General features: G+C 41.2%; 1 protein-coding gene across 11 annotated transcripts in view; it reads right to left on the bottom strand.

Moving 5' to 3' along the window:
- Positions 1-21014, bottom strand: part of trpn1 (transient receptor potential cation channel, subfamily N, member 1) — a 236916-nt gene that overhangs the window by 177057 nt on the left and 38845 nt on the right. For 9 of the 11 annotated variants that reach the window (XR_009513281.1, XM_059975462.1, XM_059975479.1 and 6 more), the window contains exon 3: positions 19987-20103. The exons of 1 other annotated variant lie outside the window; for it this stretch is intronic. Coding sequence is in view for 9 of the 10 variants with exons in the window: in XM_059975462.1 (XP_059831445.1) it covers positions 19987-20103 (117 nt within the window). In the remaining variant the exon portion in view is untranslated. The remainder of the gene's footprint in view (positions 1-19986; positions 20104-21014) is intronic. One more of the 11 variants, XM_059975471.1, reaches the window with a different exon arrangement.

Raw genomic sequence — 21014 nt, 5'->3', positions numbered from 1 at the left:
CCTTCCCTTTCTCCTGTGGTCTTTCCTCTCCCTTTCTCATATTTATGAAATCTTCATTGTGTTAAAAGCCTAAGTTAAGAATCTTTCCTCATTTCTGCAAATAAAATTGCTTGAGAGGCCTTATCTGTTACACGTTGTAACTCCAAAGCATAAAACTAATGGAGCAGGGAATAGCACATCTAACTTCATTTTTAGTTTAAGTGAGGCGCAGACATATGACGTGGTAGCGTGATGACGTAAGCCATTCACATACTATTACATATAATCTAATTAATTATATGATCAAACAAAATATTTACAACATTAAGTATTAAATACACATCATATGAGATTAATATTTGGTATAGTTGGTCTGTCAGCTGCAAGTGATCATTATTCCTCTAATTTTATTAGTTGCCAACTGAAAGCTCACACTATAAAAATAAATGTATATCTAAGGCTTATGATTTTCAGTCTCAGTATTTGGATAGGGACCAATCAAGTATCTCTACAATTTAGATATTTATTGCAATTCCTCTGCAATCTGGAAGATCTACCGGTATATTATTACTGTCATATAAGAATGTTATTTTTTTGCTCAATCTCTCAGTATGACAAATTTTCCTTACCAAAGATAGAATTTATTTTATGATCGATGTATACCTCAGTGAAATTAATTTTTTAATGTAGTGAGATTGCACAATAACCGTTTATCCTTTGCAGTTGTTAGAACTTAACCTACAAGAACAAACTTCGAACAAAATCCCTGAAATCCAAACAGTACAGCAACAGTAATAATAGATAAAATAACTCCAATGCTCCCTACTGCAAAACAGCAAGGCCAAGCAGGGCCAATCACAACAATACCTAATAAGGATATACCACCTGTGGTGTATCATGATATCCATATTAATACCAAATAAGGTAATGCAGAATAAAATACAAATTTCAAGTTACATTGTGTTGCAACACAGTGTACGCTATATAAGTAACAGACTGACGACCATTTAGTAGAGAGATAAGAAAGTAATCTGCTGATAAAGCAGAAGTGAAGAGAAAACTATGGTCAAGTCAAGGAGACAGAACCGTGCCCGCAAACGACTAGCAAAAGCAAGACGAGCAAGAAAAGCCAGGGGCAGAAGAACGAGAATCCAACGGAGGCCTCGTTATGTACAGACCAAACGAAGGCCACCAAAGATTATGAATCAGAAGTTAGATAATGAATTCGATAATACTTTAAAAGTTAAAAACAAGAGCCTTAATGAAACACTCAAGCAAAAACTATCCTTGAAGAAAAATGTGTGATTGACAGCAAGTGTCAGAGATATTATCAATTGAATACAAATAAAATTTTAAAAAGCAATTATCAGAACTTAAGTCCAATTTGTACCTTCATTTATAAATTATACTCAAATATGGGGACAATGTATTTTGTATGCAAATTACCTGTGACAGAAGTAGAAGATATTCATTGCTTATTGTGATATTTAGGTGCATACAAAACTGTAACTTTGGATATTCGTATTGCATTGTGATATTGCTTGTGTGCATGTGAACTTAGAAAAGAGGATTGTGCAAGGTCATATACACCTAAATATGGTTGCTGCTGTGAATTGTGTTATCTAGTTATTTAGAGATATGCTGCGGAACTAGGTCCTTTCGGCCAAATGAGCCACAACGCCCAGCAGCTGACATACTTAACCCTAGCCCAAATCACAAGACAACTCAGTGACCAATTAACCTACTAATGAGTATGTTCTTTGGACAGTGGGAAGAAAACGAAGCACCCAGAGGAAACCCACATGGTCACAGGGAGAATGTCCTAACTCCTTACAGACAGCCAACACTGAAATTGAACTCCAAACTCCAGAACACCCAGAGCTATAACAGCATCACGCTAACTGTTACACTACTGTGGCACCCTAATTTCCACAAGAAAAATGAGATGATTCTGTACATTAACAAATTCTATTTCAAAGCTAAACAAATAAAACTGCAGATCTGAATATGGACAAACTTAGCTAGTTAAGAAGTACCTGTGGAAAGAATTTGCTACCTAAATGGTTGCTGTTCTTGAAAACATCTGTTCATGATAAATTAGAAAAATGTTATTAAATGTAAGTTGGCTACTGCAATGTTCAAAGACTTTAACTAGAATGACGAAGCAGACTTATGAGTGGAGGTGAGCAATATCACTGGCCTTTTTACATAGAAACATAGAAAACCTACAGCATAATACAGGCCCTTTAGCCCAAAAAGTTGTGCCGAACATGCCCTTACCTTAGAACTACCTAGGCTTACCCATAGCCCTCTATTTTTCTGAGCTCCATGTAACCTATCCAGGAGTCTCTTAAAAGGCACTATCGTTTCCACCTCTACGTCCACCACCAGCAGCCCATTCCACACGCTCACCACTCTGTGTAAAAAACTTACCCCTGACATCTCCTCTGTATCTACTTCCAAGCACCTTAAAACTATGCCCTCTCATGCCAGCCATTTCAGCCCTAGGAAAATGCCTCTGACTATCCACATGATGAATGCCTGTCATTATCTCTTACACCTCTATCAAGTCACCTCTCATCCTCCATCACTCCAAGGAGAAAAGGCCGAGTTCACTCAACCTATTCTCGTAAGGCATGCTCCCCAATCTAGGCAACATCCTTGTAAATTTCCACTGCATCCTTTCTATGGTTTCCACGTCCTTCCTGTAGTGTGGTGACCAGAACTGAGCACAGTACTCCAAGTGGAGTCTGACCAGGGTCCTATACAGCTCCAACATTACCTCTTGGCTCTTAAACACAATCCCACGGTTGATGAAGGCCAATGCACCATATGCTTTCTTAGCCATAGAGTCAACCTGCACAGCAGCTTTGAGTGTCCTACGGAGTCAGACCCCAAGATCCCCCTGATCCTCCACACTGCCAGGAGTCTTACAATTAATGCTGTATTCCGCCATCATATTTGACCTACCAAAATGAACCACCTCACACTTATCTGGGTTGAACTCCATCTGCCACTTCTCAGCCCAATTTTGCATCCTGTCAATGTCCCACTGTAACCTCTGACAGCCCTCCACACTATCCACAACACCCCCAACCTTTGTGTCATCAGCAAATTTACTAACCCATCCCTCCACTTCCTCATCCAGGTCATTTATAAAAATCACAAAGAGAATGGGTCCCAGAACAGATCCCTGAGGCATACCACTGGTCACTGGCCTCCATTATGACCCATCTACAACCACTCTCTGCCTTCTGTGGGAAGCCAGTTCTGAATCCACAAAGCAATGTCCCCATGGATCCCATGCCTCTTTACTTTCTCAATTTTACCATCTGTGAAAACTTGGAATGATTTGCTCATTGCAGTAATCTTCCCATGGGTTTATTTTAATAATTAAGAACAAGAACTTACAATTTTACATTAATCTTCATCAAAGGGAATGGAAAAAATACAATTGGAGATGGGATGCTTTGCTAACTTCTGTGAAATTTGCAGATGAATTGCCTAAGTCAGGGGTGTCAAACTCATTTTAAGTCACGGGCCGGATTAGGCAAAAAGCAGCTTCATGCGGGCCGGATCAGTTGGGCGCGTCCGAACGCAGCTTTCATTGCCTCCGTTTTTTCAGCCTGTTCTCATGTGTCTCAGTCTCTGCTATAACTACAAAGTGTTTCACTTCACAAATTCCGTTTCTTATGAAGAAGACTGCTGAGCAAGCATTATTTTTATGATTGGTATTAATTTACAATCATAGGCTTCATATCGCCGGGCCGTTAATAATTAAAATAATAGATCTATCTAAAATGATCTCGCGGGCTGGATATAATCGTACGCTGGGCCGGATATGGCCCACGGGCCTTGAGTTTGACACCTATGTCCTAAGTGGTTGATATATTTTAACCATTATTTAGTACTTTACTCATTTAAAAAAAATCAAGCAAGCTAATATAATTGTTAATAATAATTGGTAAGTTATGCCTTGAATCATATGACACTATTATAGATTTTGAAGCGATTTAGCCCTCCATACCCATCCTATCCATGTACCTATCCAAATTTCTCTTAAATGTTGAAATTGAACCTGCATCCACCACTTCCACTGGCAGCTCGTTCCACACTGTCACCACCCTCTGAGTAAAAAAGTTCCCCCTCATGTTCCCTTTAAACATTTCACCTTTTATCCTTAACCCATGTTCAAGAATCTAGCTCTCAAGCGATCTCAGTGGAAGAAACCTGCTTGCATTTACCCTCATAATTCTGTACACTTTTATCAAATGTCCCTCATCCTCCTATGGTCTAGGGAATAAAAATCCTAACATATTCAGCTTTTCTACATAACTCAGGTCCTCAGTTCCTGACATCATCCTAAAATTTCTCTGCACTCCTATCTTATAGACATCTTTCCTGCAGACAGGACAAAAACTGCACGCAATACTTCAAATTAGGCCTCACCATCATCTTATTGGTGAGCATTTGAAGTCTCTGGGCCTGTACTCGCTGGAATTTAGAAGAATGAGAGGGGAATCTCATTGAAAGCTATCAGATACTGAAAGGCCTAGATAGAGTGTATGCGGAGAGGATGTTTCCTATAGTGGGAGAGTCTAGGAACAGAGGAAACAGCCTCAAAACAGTGGAACATCCACACAGAATAGAGATGAGAAGGAAGTTCTTTAGCCAGAGGCTGGCGAATCTGTGGAATTCATTGCCAAGGATGGCTGTGGAGGCCAAGTTAATGGATGTATTTAAAGAAGACAGGTTCCTGATTAGTCAGGGTGTCAAGTGCTACAGGATGAAGGCAGGAGAATGGGTTTGAAAGGGATAAGTCAGCCATGATGAATTGGCAGAGTAGACTTTATGGACTAATTGGCCTAATTCTGCCTCATATGTCTTATGGTCTTGTACAACTTCAACATAATATCCCAATTCCTTTATTCAATACAACAAACAAAATGCTGGAGGAATTCAGCAGACCAGGCAGCATCTATGGAAAAAAATACAGTCGACATCTTGGGCCGAATCCCTTCGGCAGGACTGAGAAAAAAAGCTGAGGAGTAGATTTAAAAGGTGGGGGGAGGGGAGAGAGAACCAGCAGGTGATAGGTGAAAACTGCAGGGGGAGGGATGAAGTAAAGAGCTGGGAAGTTGATTGGTGAAAGAGACAGAAGGCCATGGAAAAAAGAAAAGGAAGAGCACCAAAGGGAGGTGATGGGTGGGCAAGCAGATAAGGTGAGAGAGGGAAAAGGGGATGGGAATGGAGAAAGAGGTTTGGGGGGCATTACCAGAAGTTTGAGAAATCACAGTTCATGCCATCAGGTTGGAGGCTATGCAAATGGAATACAAGGTGTTGTTCCTCCAATCTGAGTGTGGCCTCATTGTGACAGTGGAGGAGGCAGTGGATGGACACATTGGAGTGGGAATGGAAAGTAGAATTAAAATGGGTGGCCACTGGGAGATACTGCTTGTCCTGGCAGGTAGATGCTCGGCGAAGCGGTCTCCCAATCTACGTCGGGTCCAAACCAGGAGCACCAAACACAGGAAATGACCCCAACAGACTCACAGGTGACACTTCACGAGGTTTCACCTATCACCTGCTGGTTCTCTCTCCCCTCCCCCCACCTATTAAATCTACTCCTCAGCTTTTTTTCTTCAGTCCTGTCAAAAGGTTTTGGCCCGAAACGTCGAATGTACTTTTTTCCACAGATGCTGCCTGGCCTGCTGAGTTCCTCCAGCATTTTGTGTGTGTTGCTCGGATTTCCAGCATCTGCAGTTTTTCTCATTTGTGTCCTGTATTCAATACTTTGATTTATGAAGGCCAATGTGCTAAAAAGCTTTTCTTTACCACCCTATCTACCTCTGATGCTACTTTCAAGTAACTATGCATCGTATTCCCAGACCCCTCACACTCCTCAGTGCCCTACCGCTCACCATGCAAGTCTATGTCCTGTGGGGAAGCAGTTAATTGTCCATCTAAAATAATTCACCCACTCAAGGCCTCATTTCAGTTCAAAGGAAAAGTGTGGAAACAAATTATTATATTAGCAATGAATAGATATAATATTCATTGAATTAATTATATTCATCTTGGAAGAACCATCATTTCTTCCTGTTAAATATTGATAATTTCAGATTCTCCATTAACTCCTCTTGTTTGACCATGTTATTATTTGACTGCTATTAGCTAGCGATCTCTCCTTACTTAACACTATTTACATACTTGCATGTCAAGAATAATATTTTTCATTATGTTTTAGATCAATACAAGCTGCAGTTGTAGCAATTAACTAAATTGAAATCTGTATATGTATTTTATATGTCATAATCAGAATCAAATTTAGTATCACTAACATTTTTGCTGATTCTAAATGGCTCCCAATCCTGAAGCTTGCTGTTCCTGACAATTCTATAAGCTTCTTTGATTCTCATGCTACCCTGAACTTCCTTTGTAAATCATAGCTATGTTGCTTTTTCTTTTGTGTTTTTGCATCAGTATAACTACTGCTGTTCCTTTATTTGTTCCTTAATTGTTAGCCATCATGAGTTTTAATGAAGTTCCCCAATGCATCATCAACTCATTCTGCATCCCTTTGCATTTTCATTTGTTTAAATTTAAAACCCTACTTTCAAACTGAACTAATTCATATTCCATTCTACCTCCTTTTCTTCTTGTGCCTATTATTGCTATAAGATTGATATTGGTTGATGTTAAGCTCCCAGTTTTTATCCTACTGCTGCCATATCTCCGCAATAGTAATAGACAATATCAGATGCTGCTCAACCCTCCAGCAAATTGTTTCTTGTTCTCTGTAATATCAATGATATTTTATTCATATACATCAATTTGCTCCGCTCATTCATCTAACATATTACAAATGCTTTGAGTATTCGCATAAAGCAACTTTTGGATTTGCATTTTTAAATAATTTTGTGCCAGTGACCATGTTTATCACTTCACTTTTTCTTACTTGATCCTTATTAAGCAATGTGTTTCTGTTTTTGCACTGTCCCATTCTGTTACAGTGCAGTTATCCTTACCCCAAGCCACACGGTTGGGCAGCACAGCGATGCGGCTTGAAAAGCCACTGATTCTCCATATCAAAGGCCTAGTTTAATCCGAATCTCCGGCACTATCCACATAGAGTTTGCATGTTCTTATTGTGACTGCGTGGCTTTCAGGAGTTCCAGTTTTATCCCAATGGTGAGGGATGATATTTTAAATGGACACTCTAAATTGCCACTTGTATGTGGTAAGCGGTTGAATCTGAAGGTGATTAATGAAACTGTGTGGTGTGTTTTTTTTAAAATGGGATTTGTGTAAATAAATGGGTAATTGATGGTCATGGAGGACTCATTGGGCCCAAGAGAATTTTCCATGTTCTATCTTTCTCTCACTCTATTTTTTACTATTCACTTTTAGATGTCCTTAGTAATGCACAATACTCAAAGGATGTATGTGACAAATTACAACTTTGTAAAACAGTGATCTTGCACCATAGGAAATACATCATAATCTGAATATATCCTAACAGCTTAAAAGGCAATAAACTACCAAAAATGATAATGATGATCATTGTGTGCATCACACCCTATGTAATACACAGCTGAGACCATCTATAAAAGTAAATCTTCTTCATTTTAAAGCTGCGTCGAATACAAACACAACCATGACTAAGTCAAAAGCCTATACAACCCATAGCACCTGCCATCAATGGCACAATAAACGAGGCAAGAAAGCAAAATCTATCAGATATGTGTCCCCAAAATATGTCCAACATAGGTCTCTACCCAAACTGAAACCCAACAAAAAGTGCAAGAAGAAAGGAGGGAAGTAACTTGCTGCCAACTAAGCTCCAGAAGAAAACTTTAATTGGATGAAGGATAGCAGAATTAATGAACTACTGTACATAAATAACATCTACCATTGAAGAGCTGTATCTGATTGCTAAGGAATTATGTTTACCTTATGAATAAAAACATAATTTTTCTATGAATTAAACAATTAATACTGAAGACTTGAGAACAAGATGTGTTAATTGTGTGTTTATCATTCTGTGTACATGGATTAGGGGAGTAATGATAAATAATTTCCAACACATTTTAAATTCTTTGAAATAAGTTTACTGTGATATATTGACACAATTTTTTCCTTAAGAATAGAAATACTGTGCAACATTAACTGCATCTTTGTCAGAATCAATGTGGAGGGAAATAGGGTTAATGTTTCAAGTTGATAGTAGTCTTTTGTCAGTGGTTCCATCAATACACTAAATAGATAGGCATATAGTCAGTTAAATATGTAAGGCATAGATGGATATGACCTTTATGCAGGCAGTTGTGATTGGTGCAGTTGGGCAAAAGGGTTATGAACTTTCTGTGCTATATGACCCTACATTCTCTGATTGTAGGTGTTGGGAGGAGGTAGCCATGCTAAAGGCGGAATTTGAAATGATTGAGAATAGATTATGCAGCATGCTTTGTCATATGGGATTACTGACATTAATTAGAGCAGTTTATGTGGCCAGGATGTATCCTAAATAGATTTAAACCTGCAATTTCCAAATTTCTTTACACCAAGGGCCTATGCTATACAGAGCAATCCCATTCCCCTATCCCTGTATCCCTGTAACCTTAAATAAATTCTATTAGATTAAGAAAACTAATAGTGTCCATGTCTTTAGTGTCTGGGAAGAAAGCTGAGCACCCAGAAAATAAATACATACAATCACAGAGAGAATGTGTGAAGTCCACACAGCACAGTGGTCAGGATTGAATCTGGATCACTGGAGCTGTGATTCAAATAAGGAACATTGTTTTGGGAAGCAACATTACATCCACAGACTTGTGTACATGGTCATGGTCTGTATGGTTGAGTTGGTTGTCTCTGATTTTCACACTCTCACTCCAATCTCTGGGGTCCCAGCCCAGTTCCCATGCTCTCTTTAAACTCATACAGCTCTGTTGACTTGTAACTTACTGGGTTCACTGAAATGGTACCATGTAGGAAGGAGAATGAGAAGATTTTTTTTAAATCAAATGAAGTGTATCAACACATTGATGCGATCATGAAGAAGACATGCCAATGGCTATATCTCAGTTGGAATTTGAAGAGATTTGGTATGTCACTAAAGATGCTATCAATGTTTTACAGGTGTAGGGTGGAGAGCATGCTAAGAAGTTGCATCACTGCCTGGTATAGAGGCAACATTGCACAGGATCGCTCCAGCATGGATATTAACCTCCCCATCAACAACAACATCTTCAAATGTGATGTTTCAAGAAGACAGATCCAATATGTAAGTACCCTCATCATCCATGACGTGCCCTCTTCCTGTTACTATCATCAGGGAGAAGGTACTGGAGCCTGAAGACACACACTCAATGTTTTTTGTAACAGCTTCTTTCTCTCCGCCATCAGATTTCTTAAGTATCCCATAAACCCTTCAACACCAACTATTTTGCTCTCTTTTCACATTTTTTTATATATTCATTATGTATTTCTCAAGTAATGCACTGTACTGCTGCTGCAAAACAACAAATTTCATGAAATATGTTAGTGATAATAAACCTGATTGTGATTTGTTGGAGTGTAAATAAAAATAACCCCATCTGATAGTCTAGAAATCTATTAGAGACTCTAGAGACAACAGATGCTAGAAAGATGAAGGGCCATGACATGAAGGGTTGACTGTCCAGTTCCCTCCACAGATGCTGCCTGGCCCAGGTCAGTATCTCTAGCATTTTGGTTGTTGCTGGAAAATCTATTAGTTCAACATCCTGAGCTTGCTGGATGAATGGGGTTATACTGATTTTAACATATCCCGGTTAAAAACAGGTGTAGTTGGAATAGGGCCCTTACATACTTTCTAAGGTGCATTTGTCCAAAGTATCTGGGCATCCAAAGCACCTTTGCCTACCTAATTTCAGGATGGCTGGCACAGTTCCAGGCCATATCGAGTGCCTTGTGGGAAATGGTTTTATTCTCACGTGAAAGTTCATCACAATGTCCTTAAAAATCAACTACACTCCACTCATTGAAAAGTTCAGCAGGCTGCTAGGAATAACAAGGAACTAAAAATAAATTATTTGCCTTAAATCATCAGCCTATTTGATTTTTTTAAGCATACATAATTACATATTATTTTATGTAAAATAATACATAACTTACATCAAAGAAGCCTCAGCTATTGAACCACAATTTATCCTCCTGGTCTTGATGAAAGTTAATAGAATGTCCAACATGCACAGAGATGTCTGGATTATTTATGTCATCCACAGGACATTCCATTTCTATGGCAACCTTTATGAGGAAATGTTCAGCAACACACTCCAGGGCTCAGAACGTTCATAAAATGGGCATAACTTCTTGGAATTAACTGTTCGATACTCAGATAAAATTGGCCCTTTTATTAGCAGAATGACTTGTTAGCCTCATTGAACTAACAAGCAGTGAGTAGATCCTGTTGTTCATGGAAATTGATTTTCTACATTAGGAAAGTCACCTTGCTGGTCAACTCAGGGAATCAGCTTACTATTATCTGGTCTCTGTCTCAGAAGATGACAATGCTATTCAGAGTTACAGATCTAAATGCAGGCAATCTTGTACAAGATTGATAATGTGTGAAGTCACCAGTTCACTCCAAGCACTGCTGAACTGTTGCTGCTAATCAGATGGGAAAGGACAAAGTCCAGTTAACTATTTGAAAACAGAGTACCCTTATGGACTTGTGTTCATGTTACATGCCACAATAAATCACCTTTATAAGCACCATTCTGAAGACATTTCATGAACTACTTGATTTTCATGCAAGAAGAGCATCTTCTTTTACCTCAACTCACTCCGATTCTGAATTAAAACAAACATGTGTCATACAATGTAATCATCCTTTCACCTTCAAGCTTCAACCTCTCCTTACATTACAAACTGTTCACATTAGAGAATTTCAATCCTTTTTTTCTTTTTATCCTTTGTCTTGCTCCAACAGTGAACTGACATTTAGATTAACTAATTTGATTCCATGAGCTGACCCCTGGAAGGTTAAATGAAAACATTGACTTTAATACTCCTAGATTGGAATTTATCTTGCAGTGAAGTATATTCAAAGATCCATTTGTTTATATACAAGATATGGTTCCTCTCATGCCTGTTGAAACTCACTATCAATGTCATCAATGAAAAATGATCGCTTGAGTGATGAACTTGCAATCAATGAACATCTGGGGAAGTGCAGATAGAAAAATGAAGAAAATCAACAGCAAAACATCTGAATAAAAGAAAAGGAACAAGCCACAAAACAAACAAAAGGAAAACATTAACACAAGAGATTCCACAGATGCTGGAAATCCAGAGCAACAAACGCAAAATGCTGGAGGAATTCCTCAGGTCAGGCAGCATCTATTGGACATTCCTGGTTGAGATCCTTCATCAGTTTGGGGAAAGAAGCCAGAGTAAGAAGGTGAGGGGGGGTGGAGGGGTTAAGCGAAAAGACTACAAGCTAACAGGCGATGAATGAAGTCAAGTGAGTGGAGATGTGGGATGAAATAAGAAGCTGAGAGATTATGGATGGGAAAGGTAAAGGGCTGGAGAAAAAGGAATAAATAATATCAAATCAAGTTTAATTATCATTGAAAACATGCATAGATACAGCTGAACGAGACAACTTTCCTCTGGGGCCAAGAAGCCAAACATTAAAAATAGGAAGCAAATTTAAAAATAGTGAGTTCAAAAACATTTAAAAAGTGAGTAGCACAATTCAAAATAGTGAGCAAAGAAGTATATGCATTCAAAAAAAAAAAATACATCTAGTCCAAGATGCTGAGCGACAATGTCGGGCAATTGATGGTACAATCCTGGCAGTGTACAGTCACACGCAATCCAGCCTGTCATTCCACTGCGTGAACATGGGAGGGCAGCACTGATGGGAGAGGACAGGTCCCAGCTGGCTGTGGACACAATGCTGTAGCGCTTCCGTGTCTCTCACCTGGTCTGCAGCAGGCCTGAGGCCTAGTCCTTGCTTCAACCAAGGCTACGCAGCTTCAATGTCATCTGGCCCTCCATCAGACGAGGGTAACAGGCCTGCAGCAACTTACACTAGCACTGTCCAACAGTCTTACAATTGCACGTCAAATGTCCAAGACAATCTCTCACGGTCATACTGCACCAACTTCAATGCCTCTGAATAGCATGCAGCAACACGGTCTGCAGTCAGGAAAGCTCCTCTGAACCAAAACCAGCCCCTCCAACATCCTGGCAGGACCTTCGTACAGCAGTCCATCTATTCTGATCAACAAACAGCACTGCAGTGCTCAATGTTCTTGGAGTAAATTGTCTTTGGATTGTAAAATAACAATTTAACAAAGCAAAAAGCACCTTTGCTTGGCCCGAGAGGCCACTGTGTTTGCACTTGTTGCCATATTACCGGGAGATCTTAATCTGAAAGGAGAGGAGAGTCAACCATGAGAGAAAGGCCAGGAGGGTTACTGGGGGAAGTGATAAGAAGGTGAGGAGAAGAGACAAGAGGGGGGCCCGAGTGGGGAATTGAAGAAAAGGGAAAGGGGAGGGGGAAAAAGAATCACCAGAAGTAGGAGAAATCATTATTCATACCATCAGGTTGGAGCCTACCCAGATGGAATATGAGGTGTTGCTCCTCCAAATTTTGAGAGACATCATTGTGACAGCAGAGGAGGCCATGGACCAGCATGTTGCAATGGGAATGGGGATTGGAATTAAAATAGTTGGCCATCGGGAAATCCTGTGTTTTGAGAATGGAACAAAAATGCTCAGCAAAGTGGTCTTCCATTCAACGTTGAGTCTCACCAATGAGGAGGGGGCTGTATCGTGAGCACCGGATACAATAGATGACCCCAACAGATTTATAGGTGAAATCCTGCCTCACCTGGAAGGACTGTTTGGAGCCCTGAATGGAGGTCAGAGAGGAAGTAAATGGGTAGCATTTACTCAAGAAAATCTGCAGATACTGGAAATTCAAGCAACACACAAATGCTAGAGGAACTCAGCAGGCCAGGCAGCATCTATGGAAAAGAAGACAATCAACATTTCAGGCCAAGATCCTTCATCAGGACTGGGTGAAGAGTCAGCTTCATCTTCATCAGATGAAGCACTTCTTCAGTTTGTAGAGGTAAGTACCAGGAGGGAGATTAATTGAGAGGGAATAACGGAGCCTGTGGAAAGTGAGAGTGAGGTGGTAGGGGAAATGTAGTGATGTGTTTGGTTGTAGGATCCTGTGGAAAAGAGAAAACATCCTAAACTTTGCATATTTAAATATCCACGGGTACATTACAAGCAGCTCTATGATCTTGAGATTTAAGTGTTGATCTCAAGGTATTTGGTCAAGTAGGTGTCTGGTCATTCCATTGGCTTTGATGGGACTGGACATTTCTTGGTCTCTAGATTCCAAGTGGTAAATTGTAACTTGGTTTATTATTGTCACATAGACCGAAGTAGTGGCAAATTTGTTTTATATGCCATCTATACAGATCATTGCTCACAACAGGGAAGTAGTACTGGGGAGAACAATAACAGAATGCCAAATTATGGAAAAAGTGCACTTCAGACCATAAGGCCATAAATTGACTGTACGACCAGGGTCTGTTTTATTAAACTGTCAGGAGTCCATTTTAGCATATTTGGGGACAATTCAATAGTCTTGTAACTATTAGATAGAGGCTCTCCTTGAGTGATTCGGACACATGCCAATCTGCATCAAACCATCGTAAATTAAAATTACATAAGATTTACAGGCAAACTCGGAGGTCGAAGCTGCTATTTAGCACAGTTAAATAGGCAAAGAACAAAGTAGAATGCAATAGAACTGCAAAATCCAGAATACTTTTTAAAGGCTTGGTTGGACAAATTAACAACAAAAAAAATCAGGTCTCCGATTCGTTTATAATCTTGTAGAATGCTGTACTTGTGAAATGTAAATAAATTATGTATTTTCATTTTATGTAATAAAAATAAAACATTTTCACCTAAAGGAGTTTATCTTCATTTTACTATTTTAAGAGGGTAGAATTTTGGTAACTTTGGGTTATGACTAACAAAACTAGTTATCATAGACATGAGGAAATCTGCAGATGCTGGAAATTCAAGAACCACACACAAAATGCTGGTGGAATGCAGCAGGTCAGGCAGCATCTATAGGGAGAAGCACTGTCTATGTTTCGGACTGAGACCCTTCAAGAAAGTCTGAAGATGGCAGATGTCCAAAGCATCACACACAAAAAGCTGAGACCCTTCTTCATGATTGGAAAGGAAGGGGGAAAATGCCAGAATAGAAAGGATGGGGGGAGGGGAAGTGTCTATCTGCAAGGTAATAAGTGAGACCAGGTGGGTGGGAAAGGTCAGGGCAGGAGAAGAAAGATCTGAGAGGAGAGGACAGTGGACCATAGGAGAAAGGGAAGGGGGGGGGGAACCCAGGGAGATGTAATAGGTAGGTGAGAAGAAGTAAAAGGTCAGAGTGGGGAACAGGGAAGGAGGGGAGCTTGTTTACCAGAAGGAGAAATCAATATTCATGCCATTAGGCTCAAGGGTACCCAGGCAGAATATAAGGTGTTGTTCCTTCACCCTGAGGGTGGCCTCAGCTTGAGACAAGAAGAATGAGAATAGGAATCAGAACTAAGATGTTTGGCCACTGGGAAGTTCCCTTTATCACAGATTAATTTCTAAAACAAACTCTGGGCTCACAGTAACTTCTAAATATTTTCAAAGACCAGGCAATCAGTACAAGTAATGGTGCATTCTAGCAATTTAACCTTCTCAACTGCTTCTTCGACCATGGACTAAAACAGAAAGTAATTTCCGAGTTTGCTGGCAAGTTCAGAAAAGAAAGGAGCAAAAGCAAGCAGTCAGTGGCAATTTAATCTGATCCATAAACTTTTAGAGCCATTAGGTAACTCAGTGACCGGCAATAGGACAAACACGTCTGAAAAATGGATCATGTAGCACATAAATCATTTAACGCAGAATATTGTTATTTTGATTGCCTGCGGTAGCCTTCGGGAAGTTAGTGTCTCCCTTCATGTACATTCACATTAGCATGCTTAATATTCTTTCCAAATGATTTCACTTCTTGCTCAATGACTAGTTCCATATTCATCACCATAATATGAGATATGATCTGCAATACGGCGGACTCCGGACCTTGTTACAATCTTGCATCTTATTGTTTATGTGCCCACAATTTCTCTGTAGTTGTTACACTTTATTCTGCATTGTTATCGCTCTAACTTGATTTACTTAAATGGATTGTATAATGATTTGATGTCTATAAAATGGTATGCAAGACAAGCTCTTCAGTATGTGACAATAATGGATCAATTCCAATTCCATTTTCAACATAGAAAGTTACACTATAGTCAGCTGCAACACATGAAGTAACAGTACCATCTCTTGTAATCCATTGTCCAGGTACAATCAACTGCATATGAAATCACTGTTCACTCAGAATCAGGTTTATTATCACCAGCAGCTGAAATTTGCTGTCTTTGCTGCAGCAGCACAATACATAATAGAGAAGAAAAACATGTATTATAGTAAGAATACCTGTACATACAGTATGTTAAGTATTTAAATAAGCAGTGCAAAATCAAAATAAAAAGTAGTGAAGTAGTGTTCATGGGTTCAACATCCAATCAGAAATCGATGGCAGTGGGGAAGAAGCTGTTCCTGAATTGTTGAGTGCATGCCTTCAGGCTCCTGTACCTCCTCCCTGACGGTAGCAATGACAAGAGGGAATGTCCTGAGTGATGGGGTTTCTTAATGAGGCATCGCTCCTTGAAGATGTCTTAGATACTACAGTGGCTATTGCCCGCGATGGAGCGGACAAAGTTCACAACTTTCTGCAGCTTCTTTCCATCCTGTGCAGTTGTCCTCCCTCACCGCCACACCAGGCAATTAGAATGCTCTCCACGGTACATCTGCAGAAGTTTGTGAGTGTCTTTGGTGATATACCAAATCTCCTCAAACTCCAAATGAAGTATACCCACTATCATGCCTTCCTTGTAGCTGCATCAGTACGTTGGGCTCAAGACAGATCCTCAGAGACCTTGATGTCCAGGAACGTGAAATTGCTCACTCTTTCCACTTCTAATCCCTCTATGAGGACTGGTGTGTGTTCCCTCGTTTTATCCTTTCTGAAGTCCACAATCAGTTCTTTGGTGTAACTGACATTTAGTGCAAGGTTGTTGCTTTGACAAGACTCAACTAGCTGATACATCTTGCTCCTGTATGCCCTCTCAGCACCATTTGAAATTCTGCCAACACTAGCTGTATTGTACTACTTTGTGGCATTTGTTGTTATTTAAAGCAACATTTTGCTAACATGGAAGATTTGCCTGCACTCACTATAGCGAGCTCAAACGCCTTCTGAAGTATACTGTACATGGTGTGAAAGAAGAGTGAGTATTTTCCCCAACATTCAGCTGCTGATATTTCAGTAGCTCAGTGGTGAGACCTTTGGAAGAATTTCTTTACCAGAGTCTTCGCTGAAGCAATAATTGTCCAAAAAAGGTGAGTTAGGAACACAAGGCAAAGACATACCCATCTGTGACTAGCGTATTTTCACAGCATTTCCAGATACATTACATCTTATCCAATCCTCTCCAATACAGTTTGGTTTATCAAGGCTGTTATTGAGGTGTGAAGAATGATGTGGGAAGGCCTTCAGCCATTTTTGTGCCTGTACTTCTTTTTCATTATCTCCCAGCTTCCTTGTCACAGGATCATTCCAAGCAGCTGCAGCAGATCTTTGCCAAACTTGTGTCTGCTTACCTGGACTCCATTTTATCCCCCATAGTTCAGTCTCTCCCCACCTACATCCAGGATACATCCCATGCCCTTCACCTCTTCAAAAACTTCCGATTCCCCGGCCCCGGCCGCTTCATTTTTACCATGGATGTTCAATCCTTAAGCACCTCCATCCCCCATCGAGAAGGCCTCAAAGCCCGCCGCTACTTTTTGGATAACTGACCCCACCAGTTCCCCAGCACCACCACACTTCTCCAGTTGGCAGAGCTTGTTCTAACTCTCAATAACTTCTCCTTTGGTTCTTCCCACTTTCTCCAGATAAAGGGCGTAGCCATGGGCACTCGCATGGGCCCCAGCTATGCCTGCCTCTTTGTGGGTTATGTGGAACAGTCTATGCTCCAAATCTATACTGGCACCACTCCCCAACTTTTCCTCCGCTACATTGACGACTACATCGGTGCTGCTTCCTGCACCCATGCTGAGCTAGTCAATTTCATCAATTTTGCTTCTAACTTTCACCCAGCCCTTAAATTCACTTGGTCCATTTCGGACACTTCTCTCCCCTTTCTTGATCTCTCGGTCTCCATCTCTGGAGACAGACTATCCACTGACATCTCTACAAACCCACTGACTCCCATAACTATCTTGACTATACCTCTTCCCACCCTGCCCAATGCAAAAATGCCATTCCCTATTCCCAGTTCCTCCGTCTCCGCCGCATCTGCTCCCAGGATGAGGCTTTCCGTTCCAGGACTTCTCAAATGTCCTCTTTCTTTCAGGATCGTGTTTTCCCTTCTGGCGTCATCAAAGATGCCCTCACCTGCATCTCCTCCATTTCCCGCACTTCAGCCCTTAACCCATCCTCCCGTCACCACAACAGAGACAGGGTTCCCCTTGTCCTCACCTACCACCCCACCAGCCTCTGGATCCAACACATTATCCTCCACAACTTCCGCCACCTTCAACAGGACCCCACCACCACACACATCATTCCCTCCCTACCCCTCTCAGCTTTTTGCAGGGATCGTTCCCTCCGCGACTACCTGGTCCACACGTCCCTTCCCATAGATCTCCCAACTGGCACTTATCCCTGCAAGCGTAAATGCTACACCTGTCCCCACACTTCCCCCCTTACCACCATTCCAGGCCCCGACAGTCCTTCCAGGTGAGGCAACACTTCACCTGCGAGTCTGCTGGAGTCGTCTATTGCATCCGGTGCTCCCGGTGTGGCCTCCTCTACATCAGCAAGACCCAATGCAGATTGGGGGACCGCTTCTTCGAGCACCTACGCTCCGTCCGTCACAATAGACAGGACCTTCAACTCTGCCTCTCATTCCCATCTAGATATGTCCATACATGGCCTCCTCTACTGCCATGATGAGGCCAAACAGGTCGGAGGAGCAACACCTCATCTACCGTCTGGGTAGCCTCCAGCCTGGTGGTATGAACATTGAATTCAATTTCCAGCAATTCCCTCCCCCTCCCCCTTCCCCTTCCCCTATCCCAGGTCCCTCTCTGCCTCTCTCCCCTTTCAACTTTCTGCTACTTTATTTCTACAGTTCTTTCCTGCTTATCCCCTCCCCCTCCCCCCTTTATCTTTCCTCTGATTGTTTCACCACCTGGCACCTCTAGGCCCTAACCCCTCCCCTATCTCTATTACTGGGCTTCGGCCCTCTCTCCCCCCCCACCCCCATTCCTGATGAAGGGTCTCGGTCCGAAATGTTGGCTACTCTTTTCTCATGGATGCTGCCTGGCCTGCTGAGTTCTTCCAGCATTGTGTACGTATTTTTTTGGCAGCTCGTTGCTACCAAAAAGAGGTTATCTAGCACTGTCTTCAGAATCAGACTTATTATCATTACTGTATGACGTAATTTGTTTTTCTGCAACAGTAATACAGTGCAAAGGCATGAAGATCTATAAACTACAAAAATATATAACTTGTGTAACAAATGGGAATAAGGAGGTACTGTTCACAGGTTCATAAACCATACAGAAATCTGAAGGCAGAGTGGAAGAAGCTGTTCCTTAATAATTGAACAAGGGTCCTCAGTCTTCTGTACCTCCTCCCTGATGATAGTAAGGAGAAGAGGACCACATATACTTTGATTTCAGTGAGGAGCAGGTGGCAGTTTCAGCATCAGGATTTCCTGCATTACTGGCTTTCCATGACTGCAGACAGTCATTGCCCATGAGGTCTCTTCTTCCCAGGTTCCTGAAACCAGCTTGCACTGTCAACATAAGATCCTAAATACTCATTCCCTTCACTGCCAGCGAACAGTGACTGCAGTGTCCAATACAGTTACTTGCCCAGACAGCTGTGACAGCACAACCAAATCAAAGACACCTACTACTGAGGGTATCAATCTGGGTTATCGTATAAGTCCCACAGGTGGAGATTTTGTCAGTGTCATTACTGCTACTGAGGGATACAGGGAAGGAGGTCCATGAGAATTTCATCATCAATTGGTTCCTCCAAACTGCACATTCTCCATACCTGGAAACATATCTCAGTTCCTTCATCATAGCTGGCTCTAAAACCAGGAAATTCCTTCCCAACAGCATTTTGGGAGTGCCTTAGCCAGTCAGATTACTACATGTCTGTCTCCTTGTCACATTCTCAAGGGCAATTAGATATGGACTATGGCCAAATCTTGAAAAAGTAATGAATAATAAAAAAACAATGAAAATTATTGTTGAATAACACAAATCTTATGAAAGTGAGATTCTGGTGCCTGTATCAATCTTGGTTATCGTATAGGTCCCACAGGTGGAGATTTTGTCAGTCTCATTATCATCTCTGTATGCTACATGGCCTCAGAATCTCTGAGGTACCTGAGAAAGAAAGGAATGCAAACTCAGAGCATGAAGCACTGCAGGTTGAAGATAAGCAAGAGGATGAGGAAGACCAGTAGAACAGCAATACATCAGCTCACAGCAGAGTAGAGAAGGTGACCACTGACTGCTCAGGAAACGAGAGACTTCTTTTCGTAATCAGCACACAGTACAGACTAGAATCCCTCTCTTCCACACTCTAGCCTTTTGCACCAATATACTTTACCAGTAATTAGCCAAGACAGCCTGGATCACACCTTGCCCAGTGGACACAATTTAAGGATGTTTTTCATCTCCAGCTCTAACCAGGGATTACTTGCCTCATTGGCATGACTCTTCACAGGAGTACACAACTGTCTAGTTTCACACTTTTCTCAAAAGGTGTTGAGTAACTTCAGGTTAAAAAAAAAGCACTACCAGTAGCTGCATCCATACCCCTCCAGTGAGGTTAGGGTCCCATCTCTTTGCCAGAAGCAGCCGAACAATCTCTTCCTTTGAATGTGCTGCAGCGACGTGCAGCGCGGTCCTTCCATCCTAAAAAGTTGGTAAGAGAGCAATGTTACACAGTATCTGGGACAAGCCACAGTGCATCTTCCTCAAACAATCAGACTGAAGAACCAAGAAATTACCAGCATAAAAACTGAGAAGAAGCGTTGATTAAAGTGAATAAATTGAGTATTATGTATTAAATAAAAAAATGAAGGATATAGCACAGAGATGAAAAGGAATTTCTTCAGCCAAAGAGTGGTGAATCAAATCAGACAGCTGAGAAGATCAAGTTACTTAAAGCAGAGGTGCATAGGCTCTTTACCAGTAAGGACATTAAAGGTTACCAGGAGAAGGGAGGAGAATGGGATTGAGAGGCAAAATAAATCAGTCATGATCGAATGGTGGAGCAGACATGATAGGCCAAGATGCCTAATTCTGCTACTATGTCAGGCATGGGCAATCTACGGCCCGGGGGCCATATGCGGCCCATTAAGCTTTTTAATCCGGCCCGCAGAACTTGATGAAATTATATTAATAAACCTTGTTGACGTTTCTTCCCCGCAATTCTGGCGTTTTCCCAATAGATGTCGCACTCTATATACATTGACCTTTGTTGAGGTGCAGCGTATTACTCCACATTTGCGCTTTACTCTTTGTTCAGCTCGACCTATTTGTGTGAACAGGCGTTCAGCATCATGAACATCAACAAAGCCAGCCACAGATCCAAGTTAACTGACCAACACCTCAGATCCATCCTGAGAATCGCCACAACAAAACTAAATCCAGACTTTGATGTGCTGGCTAAAAAGGGAGACCAACAACACTGTTCCCACTGAAATTAAAAAATAAGTTTCTTCATTGTGTTATGTAAAAAATGCATTTGAAAATATTTTTTTCAATAAGCCTTACATGTTACATGTCATTTCTGTTAAGTGATGGACATGAGTAGTGCGCAG

This window comes from Hypanus sabinus, chromosome 1, assembly GCF_030144855.1.
Source record: "Hypanus sabinus isolate sHypSab1 chromosome 1, sHypSab1.hap1, whole genome shotgun sequence".
Taxonomy (NCBI): Eukaryota; Metazoa; Chordata; class Chondrichthyes; order Myliobatiformes; family Dasyatidae; genus Hypanus; species Hypanus sabinus.
This window is presented reverse-complemented; position numbering and strand designations above follow the sequence as displayed.